The sequence below is a fragment of the Lytechinus variegatus genome, chromosome 12 (assembly GCF_018143015.1).
Source record: "Lytechinus variegatus isolate NC3 chromosome 12, Lvar_3.0, whole genome shotgun sequence".
Classification (NCBI taxonomy): domain Eukaryota; kingdom Metazoa; phylum Echinodermata; class Echinoidea; order Temnopleuroida; family Toxopneustidae; genus Lytechinus; species Lytechinus variegatus.
In genome coordinates, this window is record NC_054751.1 from 23081164 (window position 1) to 23107948 (window position 26785).

General features: G+C 34.7%; 1 protein-coding gene across 5 annotated transcripts in view; it reads right to left on the reverse strand.

The window, feature by feature from the left end:
• Positions 1 to 6302: 6302 nt before the first annotated feature.
• LOC121424732 (transforming acidic coiled-coil-containing protein 3-like) overlaps positions 6303 to 26785 on the reverse strand; it is a 54347-nt gene continuing 33864 nt past the window's right edge. For 4 of the 5 annotated variants that reach the window (XM_041620487.1, XM_041620489.1, XM_041620488.1 and 1 more), the window contains 13 exons: positions 22812 to 22862; positions 21226 to 21315; positions 16561 to 16628; positions 15975 to 16053; positions 15045 to 15250; positions 13902 to 13988; positions 13506 to 13586; positions 12991 to 13100; positions 11437 to 11480; positions 10934 to 11094; positions 9935 to 10041; positions 8571 to 8691; positions 6303 to 7251 (listed from right to left, as the gene is read on the reverse strand). In XM_041620487.1, coding sequence (XP_041476421.1) covers positions 7180 to 7251; positions 8571 to 8691; positions 9935 to 10041; positions 10934 to 11094; positions 11437 to 11480; positions 12991 to 13100; positions 13506 to 13586; positions 13902 to 13988; positions 15045 to 15250; positions 15975 to 16053; positions 16561 to 16628; positions 21226 to 21315; positions 22812 to 22862 — 1277 coding nt within the window. In that variant the 3' untranslated portion in view covers positions 6303 to 7179. The remainder of the gene's footprint in view (positions 7252 to 8570; positions 8692 to 9934; positions 10042 to 10933; positions 11095 to 11436; positions 11481 to 12990; positions 13101 to 13505; positions 13587 to 13901; positions 13989 to 15044; positions 15251 to 15974; positions 16054 to 16560; positions 16629 to 21225; positions 21316 to 22811; positions 22863 to 26785) is intronic. The other variant, XM_041620486.1, reaches the window with a different exon arrangement.

Genomic DNA, 26785 nt, shown 5'->3' on the forward strand with positions numbered 1-26785 from the left:
CCCCAGGGTCACGCATGGCATCCACTCGTCAATGTAAGTGGCCCCAGGGTCTATTGACTGTGGATAGGCCCACACTAAGTTACAAAATTATAAATACTACATGTACATGAACTTGATAAAGAGATTGAAATTCTCATGAAAATTTTGCAATGTAAAGACTGCAAGGACTTAAAGTGCAGATTTTGTCATCAAATCTATGAAGTGGATGTAAAAAAAATGATTGCACAAACAATGAGAATCATAATCGAGGTTGTTCTAGTAGTAGTAAAGTCACAGACTGTGACTTTTTAAAATATATTGTGTTTCATACTTTTATTTGCAGATATTTTGCATAATATAATACACATCAAAATATATGAAAAGGTTTCAAATCCATTTTTAATATTTAAACTTTTTTATAAACTAAAATAAGGATGAAGGTCCAAAAATTAACATGATTAAATGCCATATATGTTCAAGGTGTCATCATTCTGTCTTTTTCTTATCAGCTTATTATAAAGGAAAACACTCATACATTGATTGGAAAGACCAGAAATTTTACTCACTTAAGTTGTTCTGTGAAAGAATAATTCATTTTCACTCAGGCCAGGGGCAGTGGAACCAGGGGGGGGGGCTTCACCCCCCCCCCCATTACCATGATTAGTTACTTTCATTTTCAAAACTGTTCCGCGGCCCTGAATATAACAAACACAGTGACAGTCTCCTTGCTTGGACTGCAGTAGACCAAAAGCTTCGGTCTCTGTTTTGTTGGTTGTTCAGCTGATACAGAGACCGAAGTTCTAGCGCGATCTGTACAGGGGACTCAATGGCCATATGTTTATGTACTTAAGATCGGATAAAACGGGGAAGTGAATTTGCGCGACAGCCGAGGTAAGTCACTGTTTTTGTTCCTTTTAACTTCATTTTTCTCCGTTTTTTGGCAATTGATGCCAAGAGGGAATATAAATTTGCACTCTGGTCACTATAATTTTCGAAATTTTTATTCATTAAAGACAAAAATGCATTGCAAGTCCCCTAATGGTGGCTGCACGATAGCGAGCCGTCTGTGTACGAGGAGAAATAAAAAAAAATGTTTAAAAACTCCTCGAAACAGACGGCTGCCAGCTGTCTAGGACTGCAGCTGACTTCTTAATATTGGGTGCCCACTGCCCAGTACTGCTGTACGACTCCGAGTTAGAGATCTAGAGTAGGGAGAGTCACCACCACCTGTATTGCTCTGGTATTTAATAATACTGCATGCTGTACCGGTACAGTGCAGTCATCGGATCGCAAACCACGATTCTTCTTCAAAATAATGCATTGACATTATTCTATAAACACAAACGGACCAAATTCTATCAATCTACGGTACACATACCCCGGTACTGTACGGTAATACATGGGGCCCACCATCATAGTTAGGCCTACAGACGTAAATGACTTACTGAAAAACCTTGAAAGTAGACAGGATTCTGGAACGTTGCAAAACTAGACTTACAGCGGGCTTTCCTCGATCGGCAGCACACCCTTTCGTTAGAGAGATTCGGAATCGAACTCCGCGCATCGAGCTAGCTCCAGGTTGTGAGTACGGTTAGAGAATTTGATTTACCGCTTAACCTACCGTGCTGTTCTTGTGTTGATGCCTGGGCCGAGCTATCGCCTCGCGAGCCGAGATGCTTGCGTGACCGGAGCTGGCGCGCATCACTTTTTTTTTAATCCCATCGAAAAACTATGTTTCTAGTTGTATAGACCTATCCCTATCCCTATCCCTGATAAGAATCAACGCGCACGTCTCTAGCCGGTTTAGATATCTTTTACAATAATTGTTGCTGTCGTATTAGATAATTGAAAACACGTCACCAGATAAATCAGGACAACCCCCCCCCCATATAACTCCCGAGTAGATTTTTTTTTAATATATGAAGTATTCTTTTATTGCTTCTTCCAGTGAATATAAACAAATTGATCCATTCATGTTTCCAATTCACTAAAAAGAAGTTAAAAAATAATACAGAATAAAAGATGGCTGCCCCCAAATAACTCCAAAATGACCCCCCCAAAAAAAAAACTTTTCATGGGGGTGTTCTCTATGAAAAAAAATCAGAATTTCACCAGCAATGCCAATAGGCAGCATTATGAATAATGATACAGTACAGCACACAATTGGACACATCAGAGGACGAAACAAAATTCCAAACATCAATAACCCAAACAACAATGGATCACTACAAAACCAGCCACATCTTGATGAAGTTTCATCACACAGGTCTACCTCCCTCCTTCGTGTCCACAAGAAAAATACAAATACTCATTTCAATGCTATTTTTAGTTGTTTTTTTGGAGACAGTGCCTTGAAAACCCAAAGATTCTGATGAAATGCAATGTCCAAGCTGAAGATAGGTGATGAGGAGGAAAAGGCTCCCAAGTTTCAGTTGGAGCTTATACACTGAAAGATGCCATACCACAGGAGAGTGAGTATTGAATTGATTCAGCAGAATTAAAGTAAAAGAGTGAAGTAAAATTTGTGTTTCGAATGGAGAAAAAACAATTACCCACCACCATATCCATGGTCCATTTCCAATTTGTCAAATTGCCAACTCGTCTACTGTCATTAGGTCTACCATCAGTTTGTCTACTATCCACACGGTCTAATTGTCAATTCGTCTATTCACCACTTCATCTAAAAACCAGTTGGTCCAATAGCCATTTAGTCCACATACCCTTTGGTCTAATTTGACTAAGAGTTGATTGTGTAAAATGAATGAAAATGATATGGATAATGGACTAACTGGTTACGAGACGAAATGATCATTGACAAAATGGTTATTAGATGAAGTGTTGATTGGACCAATTGGTTGATTAGACAAAATGTTGGACAGAATGCCATTAGACTAAATGAAAGTAGACCATGTGATGAGTGGATAAGTTGGCAGTAGACAAGTTGGCAATTTACCACTTCCACCACTCCTACCATTGCCGCCATCATCATCACCACCATCATCATCACTATCATCATCACAATCATCATCACCATCATCATTATCATCCTTCTCCACATCATCATTATTGCCATCACCACACCATCAACCCCATAAATGAATTTACAGAAATGTAAGATTTTCAACAATAAATTTAATAGACAAGTTATCTTTGTCATTTTTGTACAAAGAAAACTTTGTAACATAAATCTCAACGGAAGCTCAAAATAGTGAGTGATGAAAAAATGGGGAAATAAAAGAGGAAAATATACACAGGACAAAATGTCCAGCAAAACAAAATATGCATTGAGATAGATTATTATATTCCAATTTATGAACAAACTTTAGTACATTCAATTGCAATGAAACACTCTGCCAAATGGTCAATGTACACGCCATATTTACAAGCAAAGTAAATCAAAAAGGCTGCTGAAAACTGTACAAATATTTCTCAATCTACAGTGTCTACACAGAATTTTATGCATATTATTTGCGAACTATGCGCGAAGCATGCTTAGCCTATGTGCAAAGTATGAGTGCCCTGTTGTGAACTAGTCATGTAGTGCGCGCCACAACCACCCCGGGGGTGTACCTACTATTTATTGCCCGACAAAATTTCTATTTCAACACCTGGCAGCGGCACAGCTTTATTGTGCAGTTTATGAATAGTTAATGAATTTGTAATGCGTGCCCAAATTTCAACATCTTGAAAATATTGGCATGCATTTGATGCACTGCCACGCACCCATGCGCAAACTATGTGGGAACCACAATGCGTGTAAGTGTCAACCGGGCTTAAGGATATGATCAAGACAATAATAAAATGAAGATGATAAAAATGAGAGTGAATGAAACCTTTTTACTTATCCTCTATACTAAATTTTTGTCACTTCGATATGTCTACAAACTTATTTTTTTATTTTTAGAAAAGAGCTTCCTAGCAAAGCAATACATTCCAAAATTGACATAATGCACCTGACCTTATGAACAATCACTACAAACTTGTGATTTTAGGAACTCCACACATGTAATAATTTTAGTGTGCATATGTAGAAAGACAAGATAACAAAAAGGGAAGTATTGATACCTGTGTGCAGTAATGGGCCATATAGCTTGGCACAATTTTGGGCCCGTCAAAAGTCTACATCTGACCCTTGTTGTGAGAATGGGTCCTGTTGCACTAAAATTTACCTGTACAACTAAAGTAACACAGCCGTTATGGAAAATACTGTGGCGACAGGGTTCAACAGCACTTCAACTTTATTGGATTGGCTTGAATTTCCTTTCACTGTATCGTCATGGGATAAAGTGAGACCAAACTTTTTTCTCATGAGACCTATATGATATTGATGCACATATCAATTTGCAAATCAAATCAAAAGTACATATATGACATTATTCCAACAGAACAAAATAGACTCTGCAAACTGGTTGTGAATGCTATCAAAGACAACTTTTAAAATACATGATGTACAAAATACGATGTCTTTGAGGTAACAACTATACAATCCTGACCATTACATCAATCCAGCTCTGAAAGTAAAACTGACATTTGAAAATAAATTATATTTTTCTCTCAACAGAAAATAAAGAAGGCATTAGCAGTAATATCACCACAAAAGCACTTTGAAATCTTACATTGAACATCACACCAAATTGGACAATATAGCAAGTTGACACCAGTTCAACTATAATCGATGGTGAAATATGGCTGCCAGCTAGACATACCTAGTAAAGCACTGAACAACGATCAAAATCACAATTCATCTAGCATACCAATCTGAAACATATTTTTACAAAGGGAAACATTGTTAAAATATCCCAACCCAACCAACTATAGCCATGGTGGAATTTCATTTTTATTAAGTAGTAAAGGAGTGCCTTTTTAAAATATTCTCGTGTTACCTAGATCCAAACAAAGGACTCTCCAAATATCAAGATACCCACAATACTCTAACTACCCTTTTTCTTACTGCCAAGGATATGGTCCAAACTGCACAATACAACAATTGACTTTTCTAAAAAGAAACCATTCTACACAACTAGTGGAATTGAAAGTTATCTGATAGCTTTACAAGGACATTGAATTGTATAACGAATCTCCAAGAAACCTGAAAAGATTATATCTAGTCAGCCGCAGCTCTCATTAATACAAGAAAAACCAGCAAGGTGCAACAAAGGGTCCAAAAAGGACGTTTGGAGCCCTGCTAGTCACCTGCACGAGTGAGAGCCCTGTAGTCAGCACTTGTACATAGGTTAGCAAGCTCCCTCCCCCTCCCTCCTAAAAAAATATATACTTCTGGTCAATTTCTATCAATGCTCAAACACTCAATTGATGATTGAGGAAATGGACTTCTGCATATTGCTTGTGAACAATGGAGTCTTGAGAATTACACAGATCACAGTACAGTTTCATGTGATAGGTGCTTTATGTTAAGCATGAGAAATTAAAAAAAATATTGGCTTGATTATAATAATATAGGTATATTTACCCAGGTAAGCCACTTCACTTGCTAAAACTTTTCTCCCAGTTGGCCCTGCTATTATTACCCTGGCTTTAGCTGGGCTGCCTAGGCGCTCAAAGCATCCAAGGAAATTTTTCCTACCGGGTACCCATTTACCTCACCTGGGTTGAGTGCAGCAAAATGAGATAATTTTCTTGCTGAAGGAAATTACGCCATGGCTGGGATTCGAACCCATGACCCTGTTTCAAAGTCAGAAGACTAATTCACCGGGCCACAACGTTCCATTATGGATAGGTCTCTCTTAGAACTCATCATAGCATATTATCAGGGTCTGGGAGCGTATTGGGCAATTATATATTCATTTTTTCTCACAGTTAATACCATTTACAACCCTGAATCGAAAAAAGGACATCAAACAATATAAAAATTACATGTTACACAACAGTGGTTACATCAAGCATATACCTGTTACATATACAGACAATATACAGTCAATACATTTATAAATTTGTTATTTGTCTATACAGGTATGTGCAGATTATGTAAAAATAAATTACTGTGAATGTATGATATACCTACAACACAATATATCAATTATTAAATCAATTTCGAAATACACACAATATTATGAATGACTGGCCAAATCATTTATAAGAATCGAAAATCAATTTATCAAATAAAAATCATGGTTTTTCATTCAGATTTTGAGATGATTATATCAAACTGTCAAACAGCTGTAATCAACATGAATTTTTTTTTATATCACAAAGTGGTCATTACTAAACTACCTGGTGCCTATTGCATAAAAGAAAAATTCTGACATTTTTTTGCCAGAGTTTTTCAATGTGTTAAGTGTCAGTCGCATAATTTTGCTTGCCAGAGATTTTTGTGGCAAAAGTTTTATGCAAAAGGCCCCTGGGGTGCAACAAGTGGACGATAAGTGCAACAGCCTCCCATTTCATCAAAATGAATATGACAGCACAATCTCCAAATCAAAAGTAAGTGTACCCCCATTCTCACCTACTATTGAAAACAGCCCTAAGGAATAAAATATATCCCAAAACAACAAAAATAGCAATAATGTAGATTTTAATATTTCTTCATTATCACTAACCTCAATAAATGTGGCTTACATTCGGTGACATGAAGACTGTCACACTACAAATACTATCATGAAGTAGTGCAAGGTCTGGCAATTGTTTGTCTCATAATTTATTTCCATTGTAAAAAGAGTACATATGATCAGAATTATAGTGCATATTCATACACGAAAATGAATGCCACGCTGGGCATAAATCTATAGTACCCGCAACTCGCAAAGTTGATCTTCTATTGTATACCGTTTTCAGATAATTCCAAGACCATGGCATCACAGCATATCCAGGTATTCACTAAGTCCTCCACATGGTTCCATAATTCACACAATAATATATATATATTTATTATACAACCAGTCGATGTATAAAACAAATGTGTATACTCCTCATGAGCTTCCGACAGTCTGTTTCTGTGTGAGGATGTGATCTCCATATGATACACAAGTACTATATGTTGCACAAGATTACAGTGTTCAAGACAGATCGATGGTAGCTTTTGTTCCAGCTGGATCAGGACAGAGTTATATCATCAACAGTTGTCATCTGACAAGTTGTCAGATATGACATCTTTCCTTGCATTTCATTGGCTGATAAGCTTGTCAGTGCTGATAGCTTTCATGAAACCGTCCCCAGGAATCTGCCCTCGCACTCAAATTATTCTCATTGACTACTGCTTCCCATTTTCGAGATGAGTTCATCACAGATATTCGTCAGTTCTCCAACTTGTTTGGTCTGCAAGAGAAGTAGACATTGCAATAGTTTTGTTCATGGGGAAAATGCACTAATTCTGATGTATATAAACATGCTTCGAGTCTCTTTAGAAAAGGTGTTAATAGAAATGTGTATTCTTCCATTATCATATCCATAATTGCAACTATACAGTTAAGTCAAAGACAACCTTCCATAAGTCAAATAATCTAAATTAAAGCAATTTTTTTCCAACCAGATTATGCAAAGCATTTGGTTTTATAAGATATTTATATTCAGTTATTTTAATATTCTCTGCTCAGAACAGCTCATGCAGATATCAACTTCAGGTGATAACTAATTCAATATCAAAGGAACCTTTTTTTATTGTTTTGAGAAGTGATAAAAAATAGATTTCTACAGTTTGCAAGTGCTTTTAAAGGGGAATCCAGCCTTGGCCATAAAATGTTGTGTTGGGAAGGAGAAAAATAAACTAGACAGAACGGTGAAAGTTTGAAAGAAATCGGACAAGCAATAAGAAAGTTATAGCTGCTTTAAAATTGAGATCACTAATACTATATACATTTCAAATTGGCAACTGGGTTAGTAAATTATGACAAAGGGCAAGGACAACTTTCCCATAGGCCATGTACTTTATTATCAGAGATTTGTGGTTTTCTCCCAAGTATCCATTCTCCTGGGGCAGTAATCTAAATATAACCCAGGTAGTATATTGTTTTACGTCCTCATGGAAGAAAAATAGAATTTGAAATAAAACTTTTGGAGAAAATGACATTTTAGCCATAATATGCATTGGAGTACATGGAAGAGTAGTCCTTGCCTTACATCACTATGACATCCCAAGTGCGGCCAATTTGAAGTCTTCATGGGTATAGTGATTACCAATATTTAGAACTTTTAAAAATTCATAACTTTCTTGTTGTTTGTCCAATATTGTTCAAACTTTCACCTTTCAACTTGTCTGATTTTTCTTTTCCTTATAAAAACAAGTTTTTATTTGAGTTGGATTCCCCTTTAAAGATAAGCAAAATCTCTCAAATTGAAGGGATATTTTTTTTCATGGTCATGGTTTCTAAATACTAGTAAATAAATTCCAACAGTTTGCAAGTGCTTTGTAGGAATATATCTGCAACTGAAGGGATGTTCTTTGCAAAGGTTGATCATAGCAAGAACAAAACAGTCCCATTCAGTTTTATGGCTGCACATGTAACAATAATCAATGATGACAATTTCTGTTATTTTTCAAAATTCAAAACCTTCACACCTTTACATGCTATTTCATTTTCCCTCAAGAAAATCACCTTTCCTTAAAACCTAGAAGTGAGTTTTGAGCTTAATCTAACCTTTTGTTGAATATTTTTTTCCAGTCCCTCTACATTCATCTGTTCTCTCTTCAAGCTTGCCTGGAGACCAGCAATCTCAGATTGGTAACTCTTCGTGACTTTGGCGATTTGTTCATTGGCTCTGTAGAAGAAATATCAAGGAGATAACAAACATAGGATGATAAAGAATATATATACTAAGGTGTGGATTATGTTAGTGTATATTGCATGTCTTTAACTAAAACCATCAGAATTGCCAATTTATACCCTTTACAGGAAGTAAATAAAACGACTGAACACATGCAAGACCTATAGTTGACTTACCATCAATCACATATCCTGGTTTCAGCATAGCTTCCATTAAGGTGCTTCAATATTTCAATGAATACATTCCTACCAGTTACATATTTACCTCGACTGTGTCAAGTGTACCAAATGTAGATTAACGCCTTGCCAAGGGATGTTGGTGCCAGGGCCGGAGTCAAACCCAAAGCTTGTGATTTACATTCTGGTGACTGATCCACTATGCCACATCAAATCTAGATCAGTGTCTTTCCAAAGGCAAACACTGATCAAGAACTGTTTAAAAGACTCTTACATATTCCATGCATTGTCAAGGACTAAAACTCACTTCCTCAATATCTAGAAGACCAATCTAGACAATTCAAACTTCAAGTAACTTAGGGTGTGTTTATGCTTCCATTGCGAGGACAGAATCAGTGATTTCAAACGTCGATTCAAAACGCCGATCGTAAACATGGTTCTGGGAGTGCTGTTTATGCTTAACTTTTCAGAGCAAATCATGATCTCCAGCTGGCTTCGCATCGTAAAGCAAGGTCAAATTGGGTGCGCATTTTTTCGAAAGTTTTTTTCTGATTGTTGTTATTACGTAGAGATAACATGGAGCAATACGACTGTATTTTCCCGCGGATTTTCATCTCACCGGAAACATGTACCAAATGATGTCATTTAAACATGTTTACGATCGTGGTTCTGTTTTTACTTCTCCAGAAAGCCTGATTCTGGTCAAACGATGTTTACAAACGCACCTTTTTGTGAGTTTACGATCGGCGTTTTGAAACAGCGTTTACATGAAAGTAAGCATGGACGCAACCGTGTTTTGGACTAATCACGTTTGGAAATGCTGATTCTGGCCTGAAAAGTGGAAGCATAAACACGGCCTTAATGAACCATGCTTCAACAAACAAAGTCTGAATACTAAAGAATGCACACTCTCTGATTCTCCTCATTTGGTTCCCAAAAGGACGTTGACGAGTACATCACAGAAGCAGGACATTGGTGCTGCTGCAGGATTTGAACCCTGTTCCTTGGGTCACAATCTCTCGACTGCAACACCTCTACTGAAATAGTCATATTGGACTTACTTTTCAATCTTCTCTTCTGCATGTGACTTCAGCGTCTGGTATCTCTGCTCTTGTTTCTTGACCTTCGCTTGGTATTCTGTCACATGTTTCTTTAATGTCTCTTCGTTCTAGGAACAAAAAAATCACTAAGTTCAAAGGTCAAGCAGACAGGAAATGCTACATTCGCAAAAGATATAAGTGAGATTAAAATAATAATAATAATACGGTGTTCGATTGGGGAGCGCTTCATGCAGCAAATAGTGATTTCCCCGACTAATCCACTTTAAGCCAAACAGACACAAAGAGAACACAGTAAGCTTACAGCAATAGCCAGAAAAATCACTGAGTATTTGTTTCATGAAATGCTGCACAAAACTTGCACCTTGATATAAATGGTAACACATATTTGAATTGACACAATTGTTTTATTGGATGAAAGAGGACCGTGTCTTTCCAATATAGCATATCGTGGTTAAAAAGGAATAATTTTAAAGCAATAAATATTAATCATTAATGTTGCTACATGATAGGCAAGTTTAGTCAAGATTTCTGAAAATTTGAAATTCATTTTTTTTTCTGATTACACCAATGAAGGATTTTTATCAACTGAAAACAGGAAAAAAAATGGACACAGGTGTTGTATAGAAAATTAATTTGGATAAAAAAAGAGGCATTTGTTTAAATAATTTATCAAGTAATATCCCAATCTTACAACAGAGGCTCTTCAAAAATGAAAGCAGAAAAAACAAGAAACACACAAACAATAAATACATGTATGTAGATGGGGAAAGGACAAAGAAAAACTAGAAATGCACTCTAGTTTCAACATCACATATGAATTTACAAAGAAAAAGAAGAAACGAATCTCAAAATATTCACAATATTACAGATTGATGACAGAAACGTAGGGACTATGAAAATTAAAGTTTAAAAAATATAATTAGCAGATTAAGTTCACTTCTTGGTTTTACTCAATGGTGATTCAATACTACATCTTTTGAAAGCTATAAAACAACTTACCTTTCTATAGCCATCAAGCGTTTGTTTTAACTTTTCATATCTCCTGTGTAGATCACTGAAGGCACTCTCAACTGAAGCAAGGTCCTCGAGGGCTTGGTCCTTTTCTTTCTGTAACTGTGATGCTGTGTCATCTGATGATGACTTGGCCTGTGACACATCCGCTGAAACATCCAAAGACAGCATTTCATCATAAAAAAATCACCAAGCAAAAAAAGTCTAGATTTTGAAGTCTGATTCAACATTATGTACGAGCATGTCACACTCAAAATTACTCTAAAAGATGATTTCATGGAAAAAAATCCAATGCATATACAATACTGCTTCTAGCCAACAAGTTGTTTTTATGTTGCAGAAAGAGTATTGTTTATAGAAAAGACGCCAAGATTTCATCAGACGTTCGGTTATGGTTTAGGGAAATATTTATTTGAATAGGGTATACATACTTTTTGGAAAAGAGCAACATTACAAATTGTTTAATAAAAGAGAGTCAATGCATATCTTACCCATTAGTTGTTGAATAGATTTCTCATATTCAATGATCAATGCCCTGGAAGATGACGAAAAGCAAACAAATTACGACATGAAAATATGATAACATTATGACAAATCTAGATCATTTAACTGATAAAAATTCAGAGACTATCAAAATTCAACATTAACTACCGATGGTCAGAGGGGAAGGGGGAGATCAAAGAACATATGGAATAAGCAAGTAATGGAAAGTAGGAGGGTTGGGTTGAAGAAGCTCAATGAACCAAATGGTATAAAGTGGAGATTTCTGTGAGTGTGAGGTGAATCCAGCTATCCCCCCGAATAAACGGGATTAAAAACAACTGCTGCTGCTGCTACTACTACTACCACAACTACCATCACCACCACCACCACTACTACCCATACTACCACCAGTACCACTACCACTACCACTACTACTACTACTACCACTACTACCACCACCACTACCACCACTACTACTACTACCACTACTACCACCACTACTACTACTACCACTACTACCACCATCACCACCACCATCACCACTACTACTACTACTTAAAAGTGAAGTCTTCCCATAGGAATACATCAAATGTCATTTAAAAACATGATACTTAACAATACACAGGAACAAACTCCCTATGTAGTATATTCAATTATTTATTCAGTATGGTGAGCTTTTTCCGCATAAAATATTTTCAAACAATATTGTATAAAACCCTGTCATGCCACATTTTCCAGCCAATCAGCCTCCAAGTCGGCTATGTACAAATTAAATTTAAATCTGAGTTAAACTGACAAATAACCACATTGATCCTTCCTACAAGAAGCTAGTGACAACAGCTCCAGAGTTCTGTTATCCAAAGGGATTGAATAACAGGAACAAACTCCATATGCAGATTCAACTTTATTGATTGGTACGGTTTTGTAATACTTTCTGGTTCGAGGTTGTTCAGGGACTAGAGCAAGACCAATAGTATGTATTATTATTTAGATGTAGGGTTTTAGAGGTGCAGATGTTTTTTTACGCCTGACAAAGTTGTCTCAAAGAGACATAATATTAAAACTCATTTTTAACGTGCATGCCCATGAAAACCATCCAATATTGAAAATATTAGACGAAATGAACATTTGCCCCTCCCACAAGCTTATCATTGGTTGATAAATGTGCGCATGAAGCTATTGTTACATCACAATGGAATTGCATTGCGTATTAGTTGCTAGGTGTGGTAAAGGAGCGTCAATTTTATTGAATTCATATGCGCTAGCACTATATGCCAGCGCATCTTGATTTCTTTTTTTTTTAATGCAATACTCAGGCACCATGCTCATGATTTACAGAAGTGCCATAAACATGATGGTTACTAAAACAATTTTTGTTTTGCTTCATTACTTGATGTTTAGCTTTGTGGGGGTATCTAAACAATAATAATAATATTAGAATTGGTCTCCAACTCATCCAATATTGTTCTTCAGGTCGTACAATATTTCTTCGCATTCCACTCAAGGCAATCCGATTATACAGCATGAATTTCACAAAAATATAATTTCTCCTCTCTTCTTACCTCATATCTGCACTGGATTTTTCCAATGTCTCCTTAGCTTTGGTGATTTCTTTGATTTTCTCATTACTTGCTTGGGATTTCTTTTCATACTCCTTGTATTTCTCTTCAGCCTGCCATGAAAATAAAACACCAGTTTTGATCTCATCATGTCATAAAATTTATAGCTATATCTTCATAATTTTTTTTTCAATGACTAAAGAAAATAATGATAACCAATCTCTTGTTCATTTGTTAATATATTTTGTTTCAAATATTAATTCACATAATATTCAGGAGTGAGGAAGAAGGACTGAACACAGATTGATAAAAGTAAGCCTGAAGATGGATTTATAAACAGATAGAGTCTGGAGCGAATAGAATAAGAAGGGCAAATGGGAGAAAAAGCTAGAACTGTTAATATAATAATTTCCACTTTATTTATTATTATTGAAGGGGGGGGGTTCTTTGTAATTTGTTCCAAAATCATGACTTATTTAAAAATATAAGAAATTGAACAAGGTGATTAATATACTTACCACCCTCTGTGCTTCAACTGTTGCTGACCTAGCTGCTTGTAATACTGCAGCATCCATATCAGACTGAGAATATCGCAAGAGCTAGAGAGAGAAAAAATGATAACACATCATAGCAAAGAGGTACTATGGAAGAGAAATATATGATACAACTTAGTAAATGGGAATCAATCCATCTCTTGGTTACATAATTATCATCTTCTTAATTATTGTCAGCAGTCATCTCACCATTGTCATCATCACTATCATCATCATCATCCTCCTCCTCATCCTCATCATCACTGCCATCATCATCAGTATCATATCATCATCATTATTATCCCCACCATGTCTATCACCATCACAATCACCTTTTACAAACTATCCTCACCATCACAATAATCATGATCTCTTCCTTACCTGTACAATGCCTTCATCACTGCTTGTGACTGCCTGAGGTACCGAGGGGGGAATATCTGTGCTGGAGTTAGCACTATCAACTGCATCCTAAACACGAAATAAAAACATGAATTTAAATTAAGCAAATATTTAGATAGACACATTAACCAACAAGAACCCCATTAAAGTAGTGCTTTAGTATGTCAGGTGGTAAAGATTTTGAACATGCACAGACTTTAAATATATATTTTGTAAATATTTACATGTAGAAAATTGTGGATTGATATATACCATCAAATGTCAGTATCATTCTATGGCAGTTTTATGACAATACATGTACTGGTAATGAACATAAAATTGTGTGTATACGTGTATATAAAATATACTTAAATACATGGATCATATACCATATGCAAAGAACAGTGCCATTGATAATGAAAAAACTCAAGAAAATTTCTCTAGCCACATGCGTACCACGAAATAGCCTTCAAACACTTTGAGTAGAGTAATTCAGCCCCCCCCCCCTCCACTGGACATTTTTTTGATAGATAAGGACATGCAGAATTGTCTCCTCTGAAACATCTTTACTCTTTTTCTTTTCACACATTGCACATATTTTCAGATATTTTTCAAAATGAGTATTTGCTTCACAAGTTTAAAACATATTTTCATGGTGTCCATTATAGAAATAAGTGAAGTTTTCTAGATAACAGATATTATCTCTAGATTCTTGTGAAAATGCTACAAATCTTAATCCCCTGTACATTTCAATTCATACTATTATCAGGTCTATCACGAATTAATAAATCTATATTTAGAATTTCAATTATTGATATTCATAAGCTGGATGGAGCTGGCACGCACACACGTACAACCTTGAGGGAAAGGAAAAGTACTCCATGACACAATACCAATACGTAAAGCACTCCATGTATCATACAGATGTGCCATGTACACACAAACTTACGCAATAGAAAAAAGTGAGAAATAAGCATGATCTTTTAGAGTAATTTTATTGTTTCCAATGGCCTAAAAAGAGGGTCTTGTACCTCTATCATCCACCTATTGATGTCAACGATTTCAACCCATAGGATTTTATTATTACTACTAAGAAAGAAATATTGATATATTGACCTAACCCAGCCACATCAATCCAAGGCCTACCTCTGCATCTAGATCATTATTTGGAGAGAATGCCAGTAAGCTGTCAACATTCTTGCTAGCTGCCGTATTGTCAGGGCTAGTACTAGCCCTCTGGTTAGCGGCTGCTCTCCTCTTGGCCCTCCCATCGAGTACTTGGCCTGGTGAGGGGGTCTTCATCTGTAAGAGGTCTCCGCCTTCAGGTTCTAACACAGGCAGGGCTGAAGGGCCTTCGAGTCAAGAAATAAATATTCACACAATAATTTTATTCAATCTTTATTACCAGTTGTGAAATCTTTAACACAACTTAAAGAGTCAAGAAATTGATATTCCACCAAATCATTTTATTCAGTCTTTATTGCCAGTTGTGAAATCTATTACACAGCTTTAGAGTCAAGAAATTGATATTCCATCAATTCATTTTATTAAATTTTTTTTGCCAGTTGTGAAATCACAAGGATTTAGAGTCAAGAAATTGATATTCACCAATTAATTTTATTCAGTCTTTATTGCCAGTTGTGTTAATTATTTCAAAATGAGTTCGCATAGTATGCGATAAAATGGCCATCAAAGTATCTGTGTATTAAAAAAAAATGTGCAAATGGATTCTGGAAGACATAAGGCCCTGTCACATTGTTACATGCAAGTCTTGCGTGCCACTTGCAGCTGACTATTTTTGCTCCCCATTGACAGTATCTCACTTGCAGTTGCCCGCAGTGGCGCACGCAAGACTGATTTGAAAGAATAAAAGTTTTTAACATGCTCAAAACTTTGTTGTGGGTAATTGCTTACCTGTAATGATATATCTATGATCTGTAGAGAAGTATTTCAAGCTAAAAGAATGGAGTGAATTATGTTAACTCTAAAATAGTTTTTTTTCTGAGCTTTCCTCAGATTTTTTCTTTTAATTTTGAAATAGGTTTTAAGAGCCAACTATTGATTTGTGACACATACCTTGTGGTGTAGGGCACCCTTTAACCAACGGATCAAACTTGACGTAAAGAGACTGTCTGGCCAACGCTGAATCCTTGAACTGTTGGATGAATACAACAAGAAGTTAGTCATATAATGTCTGCATGCATGTCTATCAATCTTTCCATATTATATATTTTTCATCCATCTACCTGTATTTACCTACCTACCTACCTATGTATCTATCTATGTATGTATGTATCTATCTGTCTGTCTGTCTATCTGTCTGTCTGTCTGTCTGTTTGTCTGTCTGTCTGTCTGTCTATCTATCTATCTGTCTGTCTCTCTCTCTATCTACCTATCCTTCTTTTCAACATATCTGCTTATAAAATGTTGTTTTCTTTCGGTGTTACTATGTATTTTTCAATTTTCAGTCGATCATCATTCACTTGCTCACTCTACACACAGTATGTATTGAAATTTATATCTATCTAACCTATTTCTAACATCAGCCTTATCTACATGTACATTATGGAGCATAAATGTATTTTCCTTCCCATCCATCCATCCACACCTCTATAACACAAGTTACACCACATGCATAACAATGTATTTCACCCAGACTTACATTATCTGAGCTGCCTGCTTGTGCCAAATAGTCCACATCGAATTGCATAGCATCACTATTAGCAAACACTGTAAAAGACAAAAAGACAATAAAAACAATATGTTACAAACAATTCAACTTCAGTTCAGACATCTATATAATTTATTTCCTTTGTGATGTTTTTGGTTGCCCCCATAATTAAATTATATGGAGTTCATAGGTTTTTTGTGTCATACATGATAATGTTGGAATTCTGAAAATAATTATCATTGTTTTGAAGTAACCAGGTATTACTTGGGTCGATGTCGGAATATTTCCAATTATTTGTGCGAGAATGATCTACCTGCTGTGATCCCAAGTCATTTACTATTGAATTCACAATAGCTTACAAAAGGATCTTTACCCTAATTCAGTTTGGGTCATAACAGCATTCAAGTCACCAATAATTGAATATCTTTGAGGTTTCAAAACACATGCTGATATTGAATAGATTGTAATCTCTCTCAAAGATCATTTGATAAACGTACAGTAAGTAAACTCTATAAATCTATTTTGTTATGACCACTATGCAGTAGGAGTGAGCAGTTTTCAAGAGCCATACTTAGCAGCATGCATAGTTGATAAACGTTAATGTGTTCTGTAGTTTTTTTAAAGATAAAATGTTTAAAGTCCTAATTTCCATGACTAGATAATTATATTACAGTGAGGAAATCATAAATAACGAATTCGACGGAAATCTGAAATTAAATTTGGGGTATACATAATATGATGTATGACATTTAGATGCTAACCCATTTGATTTCAGTATAATGTTTTAAATAGACTGTAGACCAAGCATAGGATTGAATGGGTTAATCATTTTCTCAACATGATACAATACACCAGTGTATTTTCTTTACTTACAAAGCCAACAAACTACATTCTTGCAGAAAACCGCAGCAGTCACTAATACATTACACAAAACGGCCAAATAATATTTAAACATTGTGATGAAGTTCTATTTCATGACAAGGAGCTCGACATTAATCCAGATTATTCCACAGAAAACTCCTTGATACGATTTATCAAAGCCTTCCACACGACCACTCCTTCAGTGAGTTCAGTCTATATGATCTGCAAAATAAATCAATTTTGCTTTCCTATTTCATGCACAGCATACACCTCTTTCTGGGTATTCCAATATTGTTATGACAGGAAACAAGGAAATATGAAGATAGTATACAGCATGAAATGGACTTTGAAACATGAGTGGAGAACACTTGAATGAACGCCTGCTAGACAGAATAAATAATGCAGGTACCACTCATTCATTGATAAGGGGCTGTAAAACTTAACTGTATGGAAGGCCAAAAGATAAAGAAATTCTTCTACTGATTAATGATAGGTGTTATGTAATAAGTTAGATGAACAGTATAACATCCCAATTTAAAAAGTATGTAGTCTACATGTCATGTAGATTTTTGTCCAAGCTCGCAGAGTACGTGTTCGTTTTTTAAGGGATAGCAACACAAGGACTGTACACTAGACTATCTGCATGTGGTATGGAGTACCATGTTAGTATCTGGATATCAACAGTGAGTACACATGAACGTCTGCAAACCGGGCTATATAAATATACATGTAATAACAGCTTGATCATGAATGATTGCTAAATACACAAAAATTGGATATCTGGAAAAAAGACTACTTTATAGAAGAATTTTGTATTGGTAGTATTTAATATCTGCATGAATGGTCTTAATACAAGACTATTTCTAGTTTCATGTGCAACCACTCATACATGAAACTGAAAGTAAAAAATGGAAAACCAATTTAAGAATGGGTAAAACTACAGAGTATTTTAATGGGGAGGGGGAATCAAAATAGAGTATTTTTTTAACAGCTTTGGGTTAAAAAATGAGGGTGGCTGAGTATAATCCTGACCAACTGCTAAACAGCAACATCAAGTTCAAAATGGTCCCATATTCGCAGTGTCATTTCTTTCACCTCTGGTAGTAATTTGAACATTTTGCCTGAGATTGAATTCTATTCCCAAAACTTCATATTTTCCCTTTATTTCCAGTAAGCATAGGTTTTTTTTTTTATTTCTTTCGCCCAACAACAATCATAAAGTAATAGTATACATGTGTACAAATCAACCTTGATTTTCTGTATATTTTGGGTTCTTCTCATGAAATCATGTATTTTCCATCTCTTAATTGAATTTTATAAATTTCTATATATAAGACCTTCAAGAGTATACAATTAAATGAGAGTCTGAAAAGTGTGTGTGTGTGATATTATGAATGATTGTGAGTGTAAACAAGAATGCCTACTCATGAATACAGTGCAGTTTTTAGAATCAGGTCAATGTCCTTGGGAATTTATAACAGATGCAGAGATTCCACAATATTGAAAAATATTCATGACAATTGTTAGAGTTTGGGTTTAAAAGCATACACTTATATTCACACAGTAGTAAGGTACATCCATGGACATATTTGTCCTTACCTGACTTCAATGATGACATTAAATTGTATAATTACAATTTTTTGTAACATAAAATACTACCTTGTATGCCTGAAGTACACACCAAAAACTCCTCTATTGGGTGTAAATGGGTTTAGAAAAAATAGCAAAATAAATCAGGAATAACGGAATCAGTAAAAAAAAAATGAATTTCTGAATTTAATATGATCGATACGAGTACCCAACAAATATTTTTGTGGATAGCTATTTTCACTTTAAAAATCTGACTTAGATAATCTGCTAAATTTATTTAGAATATCCCCAAATATATTCAAATCACATCACTTCATAAAACCATTTAAATTTTAATAGTGATTTTATAAAGGAGAAATTGATGCAATTTGATGAATAACAGAGTGCTCACACATTAGAATTAATTCAAGTAGTACAGAAAATCCAGTAAAACTAAGCACTTGTAACTGAAATGCTTGTTTTTGAGCTCTTAGTTAAAAAACAAGAGCTCAGTGATCTCACACTTTCATTTAATAGTCAATTTCTATTGTAAATTTGGGAATATGGGAAATGGAAAAGGAATGACTGTGCAAATTCTCTATAAACAATTGTTAATTAGATGGTCAATTTCTCACAAATGTTATTTGACACAGGTGCCTATCTTTTTTTTTTTTATACAGATTATATTTAATGCAAAAATTGTGACACTGCACTAAACAATCAAGCCATGATAAAATTAAACCTTAAAATGCAAATTTCTCAAAGAAAGATATTTTGATAGAAAAGTGCTGTATTTTATACGTCATATTCAATACAAACAGTTTGACACTGCACTAAATAATCATACCATGACCAAGTTGACATATCAAAATGTAATTTCTCAATAAATGCAAAATAATGTCTGCTTTTGATTATCCCATTCATATACATTAATATTCATATACATCAATATTCATATACATCAATATTCATATACATCAATATTCAATACTGACATTACACAGCACTAAACAACCATGCCAAGACAAAGTTAAACCCATCAACACACTAGTAATTATTCATGCAATACCTTTACGTGCAATGGCTGCTCGCATGCGAGGATTTGGAATATCTAAGAATCTGCCATATCCATGATTGACAGCTATAAGCAGTATAACCATGGATGGAAAACATATGAAATCATGAAGGCAAAACAACTTTACATGTATTAGCATTCTTTATTTACAACTGAAATGGTATAGAATCTTCTTTGTTCCTCATTCAGTCAGCTCTAAAATAGGTAATGTAATGAAATTCACACTTGGATGATTATCTATGTACATATTACAGCTATTGAAGTGCTATATTTATGTACAAAACATATACACAAACAGAAATATACTATTCCTTCCTATTAATCTCATATTGCAAATGATCTGTAACTCGTAACTAAGTACTATTTGATTAAAAAAAACCTGCACCCATATAATCACAATCATGCATGAGCCAACATTTCTGTTTTATTTGACATAGGAAATGAACCAGGTCATGCTTGTTTAAAGCAAATAATTATTGAAAACTTGAAATAAATCACATTCAAGATTTTACAGTAATTCCACTATTAATATAATAAATCTTCTTAATAGAGCAATTTTGTATGAATTCATGAGATTTTTCTCTCATTAAATCTTAAAACAATGTTACATCACACCATAACCCATCCTTTGAAATATAGGCCTCCTATCTCACTGCATCTTGCCAATGATTTCCTTTTTCTTTCTCTAAGCTATCTTTATTCTTTATCAAATTTTCATCCCTGATCTAAATCTTTTTCCCTCACTCCTTTTCTCAACCTGCTACTTGGTCAGTTGATTCCTAGGGTCACAAAGTGTACCATAGTACACTAACTAATTAAATCAATTCAATTGTCTAAAACACAAGTTTATTTCTATTCTAATTGCTCTTTGTTTTGCATCTGAAATTAATATCAATTCTTGAAGAAAAAAAATACTTTCAATAGCTCTATGACAAATACAATCAACCATAACCACTTCTACCTCATTTGGAACAGGACTATGATCGAATCCCATAGAAATTGTGCATTTGAAAGGATTTGAACACCAAGAACATCTCATGCTATGGATGTTTCGTGCAGATGTCAGCAAATCACACAGAAACATGTCACACATATATCTTTAATTGAGTGCATTTCAATCAATCGTTTTTTGGCCAACCAGTGTTTCGTACCTTCCTCAGCTAACCTGAACTCCATCTCTTCAAAGCTCATGTCTCGAGTGAGTCCACCATGACCGCCCCCTCCTCCTCCTTCTTCAGAGGCTATGCATCGGAGGTATTTGGGGTCAAAGGTCATAGTGGGTGTTAGTCCAATGTGATGGGGGTATGTCAATATGGGAGATGAATAGGTATGGCGGGAAGGGGGGGGTAGGGATGATCGATGAGTATCAACATGGATTATGTCATTAAAATTAGTTGATTGAATGATTGAATAAATGATTAAACAAATGAATGAGTGAGCAAATGTACAGATAACTCATGTTTGAAAGATATTTTTTAAAGAGTGAAATTCCAAGAGTATTAAAGACTCAATGACGTAGGAGGAAATAAGAGACAGGCACAATTAAGTGCCAATGCAATTACAAGACAGGAGGATAGAAAAGTGATTGATTTATAGATTCATAACATGTATTTTATTAGAATGATACAAATCATACAGAACAATGTAGAAATAGGAGAAATTAAGGAAAAATTATGACAAATTAAAGAGAAATTCCAGTAGTTGCAGTAAACACTGATTTCATGAGAAAGTCTGTAAAACAAGGCTTAATTGTCAGTATATCATCGAGGATCTAGATCTGGTACTGTTACATTAACTGAACTTTGTGAAATCTTGAAATCTACGCTGAAAAATGTTCACGCCGAAGATCCCCAACACAGATAAGCGCACGTGGGACAATGTATAATTATTGCTTAGGGCGTCGGGCCCGACGCCCTACCCGATTCCTGTGCTTATTTGCTGATTTCTCAGCAATTACACAATTTCTTCCAGAATTCTTTGGCACATGCATTTTATTTATACAAACAGACACTTTGGTGGTCATTTCATTGGATTCTGTACGAACTCATTTTGATATCGTTACCAAAACTAGCATTTACCTTTAAAATGTTTCAATTAAAAGAAAGGTGTGAAGGAAGAAATATGAATAAAGTCAATCCATTTAGTTGACGGAGGTGATTAGTTAGTAGCCGCATGCGTGAGATGGAGATTAAGATGATAAATGTGCATGAGAAAAGAAAAGTGGATTGAAACAGAAATGAAAATGACCAATTAGCATGTGTTTTATATGATGTATAGAAATGAAGAATGATGGATTTTAGCATTTGGTAAATCATCAAACAAGCTTTGAATATATCGGTAAGATGAGGGGCAATAACCATTTCAAGGACTACACTGAAGTGTATTATTCTATTGACATTGATGTTTTCACATAAATCCGATTTAATCAAAAATGTAAACTTCTCCATGTGTGAAAATGAACAAATTTATATCACAATGAACAAATTACAAACTGTTAATATCATTTTTAAAAGCACCGGGCTAAGAAATGTAAATCATATTTTCCAATGTCAATTCTGAGTTAACTAAAAATAAAAATATGTTATCGGTCATTCCAAAAATGGACGATCCCTCCACAGCAACCATCAATGCCCACTCACAGGTAATTGATTCATGGCATGCAGATTCAAATCGAATCATCAGAATTGGTGGTTATTGTAAGTTACATAGTTGTTGAAAGTAAGAATGAGTAAGTTACCTTCATCAGCTGGTCTGAATTCATCATCACCAATCACATCAGGGATTCCACCTGTTAATGAAGACAAATAAGAATGATTACATCTTAATATCAGGAGAATAGTCCTTGGCACATTTCCCTAATGAGCATGATCGGTTAAGGGTTCGCATTGAGGTGAAAAAAATTTTTTAAGGTACTTTTATCAAATTTGCTTTTAAAATGATCTTTGATATCTCAGGTTTCAAAAAACTAAGTTTCATGAAGATTGATGATTCCGATAGTACCGGAATAGTCCATTTTATTCATGGGGGTGCTGCTACCTCTCATCACGGACGGACATTTCTACTCAAATTAAATTCACTCTAGTTTTATTGTTTTTAAAGTTACTCTAATTTGGTTTGGATGTTCTTGCACTCTGAACATTTCTCTATTATCAGACATAATATAGTAGAAAAAAAATATTGGGAACTAATTTTTTTTGGTAGGTGTTAACATTTCCATTTTGAAATTTCCGTCCGTGATGGAAAAAAAGATGAAAAGTTTTTTTATTCTTTATTAGAGTAGAAATAAAAAATAAAAAGGTTTAGAGGTATCTCTCTAAACACTGTACATTATTTTATTTGAACATGGCTAAAATCCATACATTTTATCCATATCATAAACTCAGTCAAAAATGATCACGGACGGACATTAATTTGATCACGGACGGACAAAGTTAATTCACTCAAATTCATTTCACTCTAGTTTTATTGTTTTCAAAGTTACTCCAATTTTTTTTAATGGTCTTGCACTCTGAACATTAATCTATCATCAAACATAAATTAGTAGGAAAAAAATATGGAAGTAAACTTTCCTTGTAGATGTTAACATTTCCGTCCGTCCGTGATGAAATTAATGTCCGTCCGTGATCATTTTTATTAGGATAATGTCTATGGATTCAGCTTTTTATTCTTTATCAGAATAGAAACAGAAATAAAAGTGTGTAGAAGTATTTCACTGGACACTGTTCATCATTTTATTTGAACATAGCTAAAATCCATACATTTTATGCATACAATAAATCAATCAAAAATGATCACGGACGGACATTAATTTCATCATGGACGGAATAGTGAAATACTTGTGGAAAGATTCATATGCAAATGAGAAACTTTGCTGAGCAGATTATGAGTTTAATTTTAGCTTCTAATTGCAGTGAAAAATGGCTCTGAGAATTATTCAGAACTCAAATGGAATAAGCCTACAACTCTTCACAATTTTTTGTGATATCTTTGTTTGGCCGTTATTGGGGCTATATTGTTGTCAGGAAAATTGTTAAGCATTATTGGAATGCAGATAGAGTTGAAAAGCTACATGTACATGTATATGCCAAAAAAGCGGGAAACAAAGTATGGCAAGAACACGTCCAAAGCTGTAGATTTCATCAATTCAAGCTTGCAGAAAGTGATGGAGAAGAAGTAGAATGCAATGCATAATCTGATAAGCAGAAAAATCAATTTTTCCATGTACAAACTTATGGATTCACAATGCTTCTAACAGAAGATAGGTTTGTGAAAATTACATGAATACCTTTTTTCGAAGTCCATTTTGGAGCTAATTTTAAGCAAATCGCTTATCTGGTAAACTGTGAAAATGCATAAAGCTTGCACTGCAGTGTTTAGAAGTTAAGCTTTGGATTTGAATATCAATTTCAATTTTGGATTCGGTCAGGGCCTAAATACATGAGGGCTGTTGATGTTATGGGGTGTCTCCGCTTTAATGCAAAAGATGGATTTAAAGAGAGCCCCTGACAAGTGTTGATCCAACAAACAAGCATAAGGATCAGTGACCTGTTAATCTTTTAGATTTAGTTTTTGGACCTTAAAAAACATCTTTGCTCTTGGAAAATTAATGCCTAAAATCATCATGATCATAAAAATACTTGTATCAACATGATCAATAATCAACTAGCTGTTGATTTTGAACCCTACTTGTATTCTACACTTTAAAAAGACAATAGGGGAAGGCGGGGTAAGTTGTGACACTTTTTGCATTTTGCACGTTAGAATTGATATGACTAGTAATATTGTAGAAATAAGTACCTTACCTTTAAATTTGATTCTTGGGAAATATTTTTCACCTATATATAACTTTCTACCCCCACGCTGAATGTCATTGTGACCTTTGAAAAAAAGGATGTCAAATTGCTCAACTTGCCCCATCTGTGGGGTAAGTTGTGCCATCGTCTGGGTTAAGTTGAGCCACAAAAACTATGTAAAAAATGTATGCGGGAAGAACCAGGATGTCAATTTTTCATTTAAAGTCTTTTCACTTGCTAATTCTCTATGAATACTAACATCTTCTAAAAGTAAAAGGACTGTCATGTGAATTTGCTCCTTTCTGCCTGCATATCAATGGCTTTTTACGTTTTTTTTTTTTTGTTATACATGTACATCACTTATTCTTTACGTTCGATTTTGACAAGAAATGTGTTAAGAGCAATCGTATGTCTAGATTATACTGTGCGTCTAGCATAGAAATCAAGTTGCTACATCTTAAATCAAGTTGCAGCAACTTGATTGAAGTTGTAGCAACTTGATTGTGCAACTAATACTGTTTAATATTATTAAAATATGTACAAATCATCAAAACAATTGCATTTGTTTACCAAAAAAGTACTAAGAACTTTTTACAGAGTACTTCCATTGTATTTTAATTGTGTCCGTCCGTGATGTCCGTCCATGATATCCGTCCGTGATGGAAAATATTTGCAATTCTCTCGGAAGTTTGATATTGGTTAAGAATTCAATATGCTGAACATAGAAGCTAACATACCCGAGTGTTAGGTGCATTAACAATAATTGGTCCATGTAAAGCTGTTTAGATAGAAACAATAAAAATGTACAAAAATTCTAAAAACCACATTTCTATCTTGTCCGTCCGTGATATGGCACATTTAGTGGATACCTGTGTTTGTAGGTAACCATGGCAACAAACTTTTTTAATCATTCAGCATACTATGTCCTACCCTTCACTATAAAACACAAAGGAACCTTGTTCATCTTATTCCTAATTTGTTACAAGCCTTCAAAACTTTCAAAATCTATCAAATGTCCGTCCGTGATGAACCGATCATGCTCTAATAAAGATCACTCCTCTTACTTCATAATATGTATAACCCATACATAGCAGGGCGCGACAAACCAGCTTGCCCAAGGCAAGTGTTTTTTTGGAAATAAAACATAAGTAGACTCTCTAAATTTCAATATCTTTTGGATAATTACCACTATCTCTCATATTACGTAAAACAAACAGTGGAAAATGATATAAAATCAGCGCCAAATACCTACAACTTATTGCCAGGTACTGCGTTAGAAAAACCGTGCCACCACATCTTACGTTCAATGTGTGCAATGACTGCGAATGCGCTACTATCTTGTGTAATTTGCCGATGCAAATCCCCCCCCAAAAAAAGTGGCTAAAATTTCACATTTTGCAAAAGTCCATGAAATGGCCATCTATTTTCCATGTTACCTTGAAATTGGTTTGATTTAATTGGAAACTACCGAAAAATGAAGAATATTCGGCTAAATCTTGACTCTCTTTCTTGACTCTGTTTATTATTGTGGTCCCACATGTAGACTTTAATGGTGTTGACCAAGTGTAAAAAGATCAAAACGATCAAACAATCGTTTTCTGTTAATGTTGCATCCATGAAAAAAAAACATGAAAGTCTTCATGTGGGACTACAATAAAAAGAAATATTGACTGAGTGCAACATCATAAAATTATGAAGAAAAGACAAGAGAGAGGTGAATATTCTTAATTTTCTTGATGGTTTCCAACTAATTTTTAAAAAAATTCAAGGAAATATGGAAAAAAATAAATGACCATTTCATGGATTTTAAGATACAAAATGTGAAATTTTAGCCACTCCACTTTTGATGATTTTTTTTTTACATCATAAAACAATTTTTTCAGTCAATAAAGAGGTGAACATTTTTCACTAGCTTTCT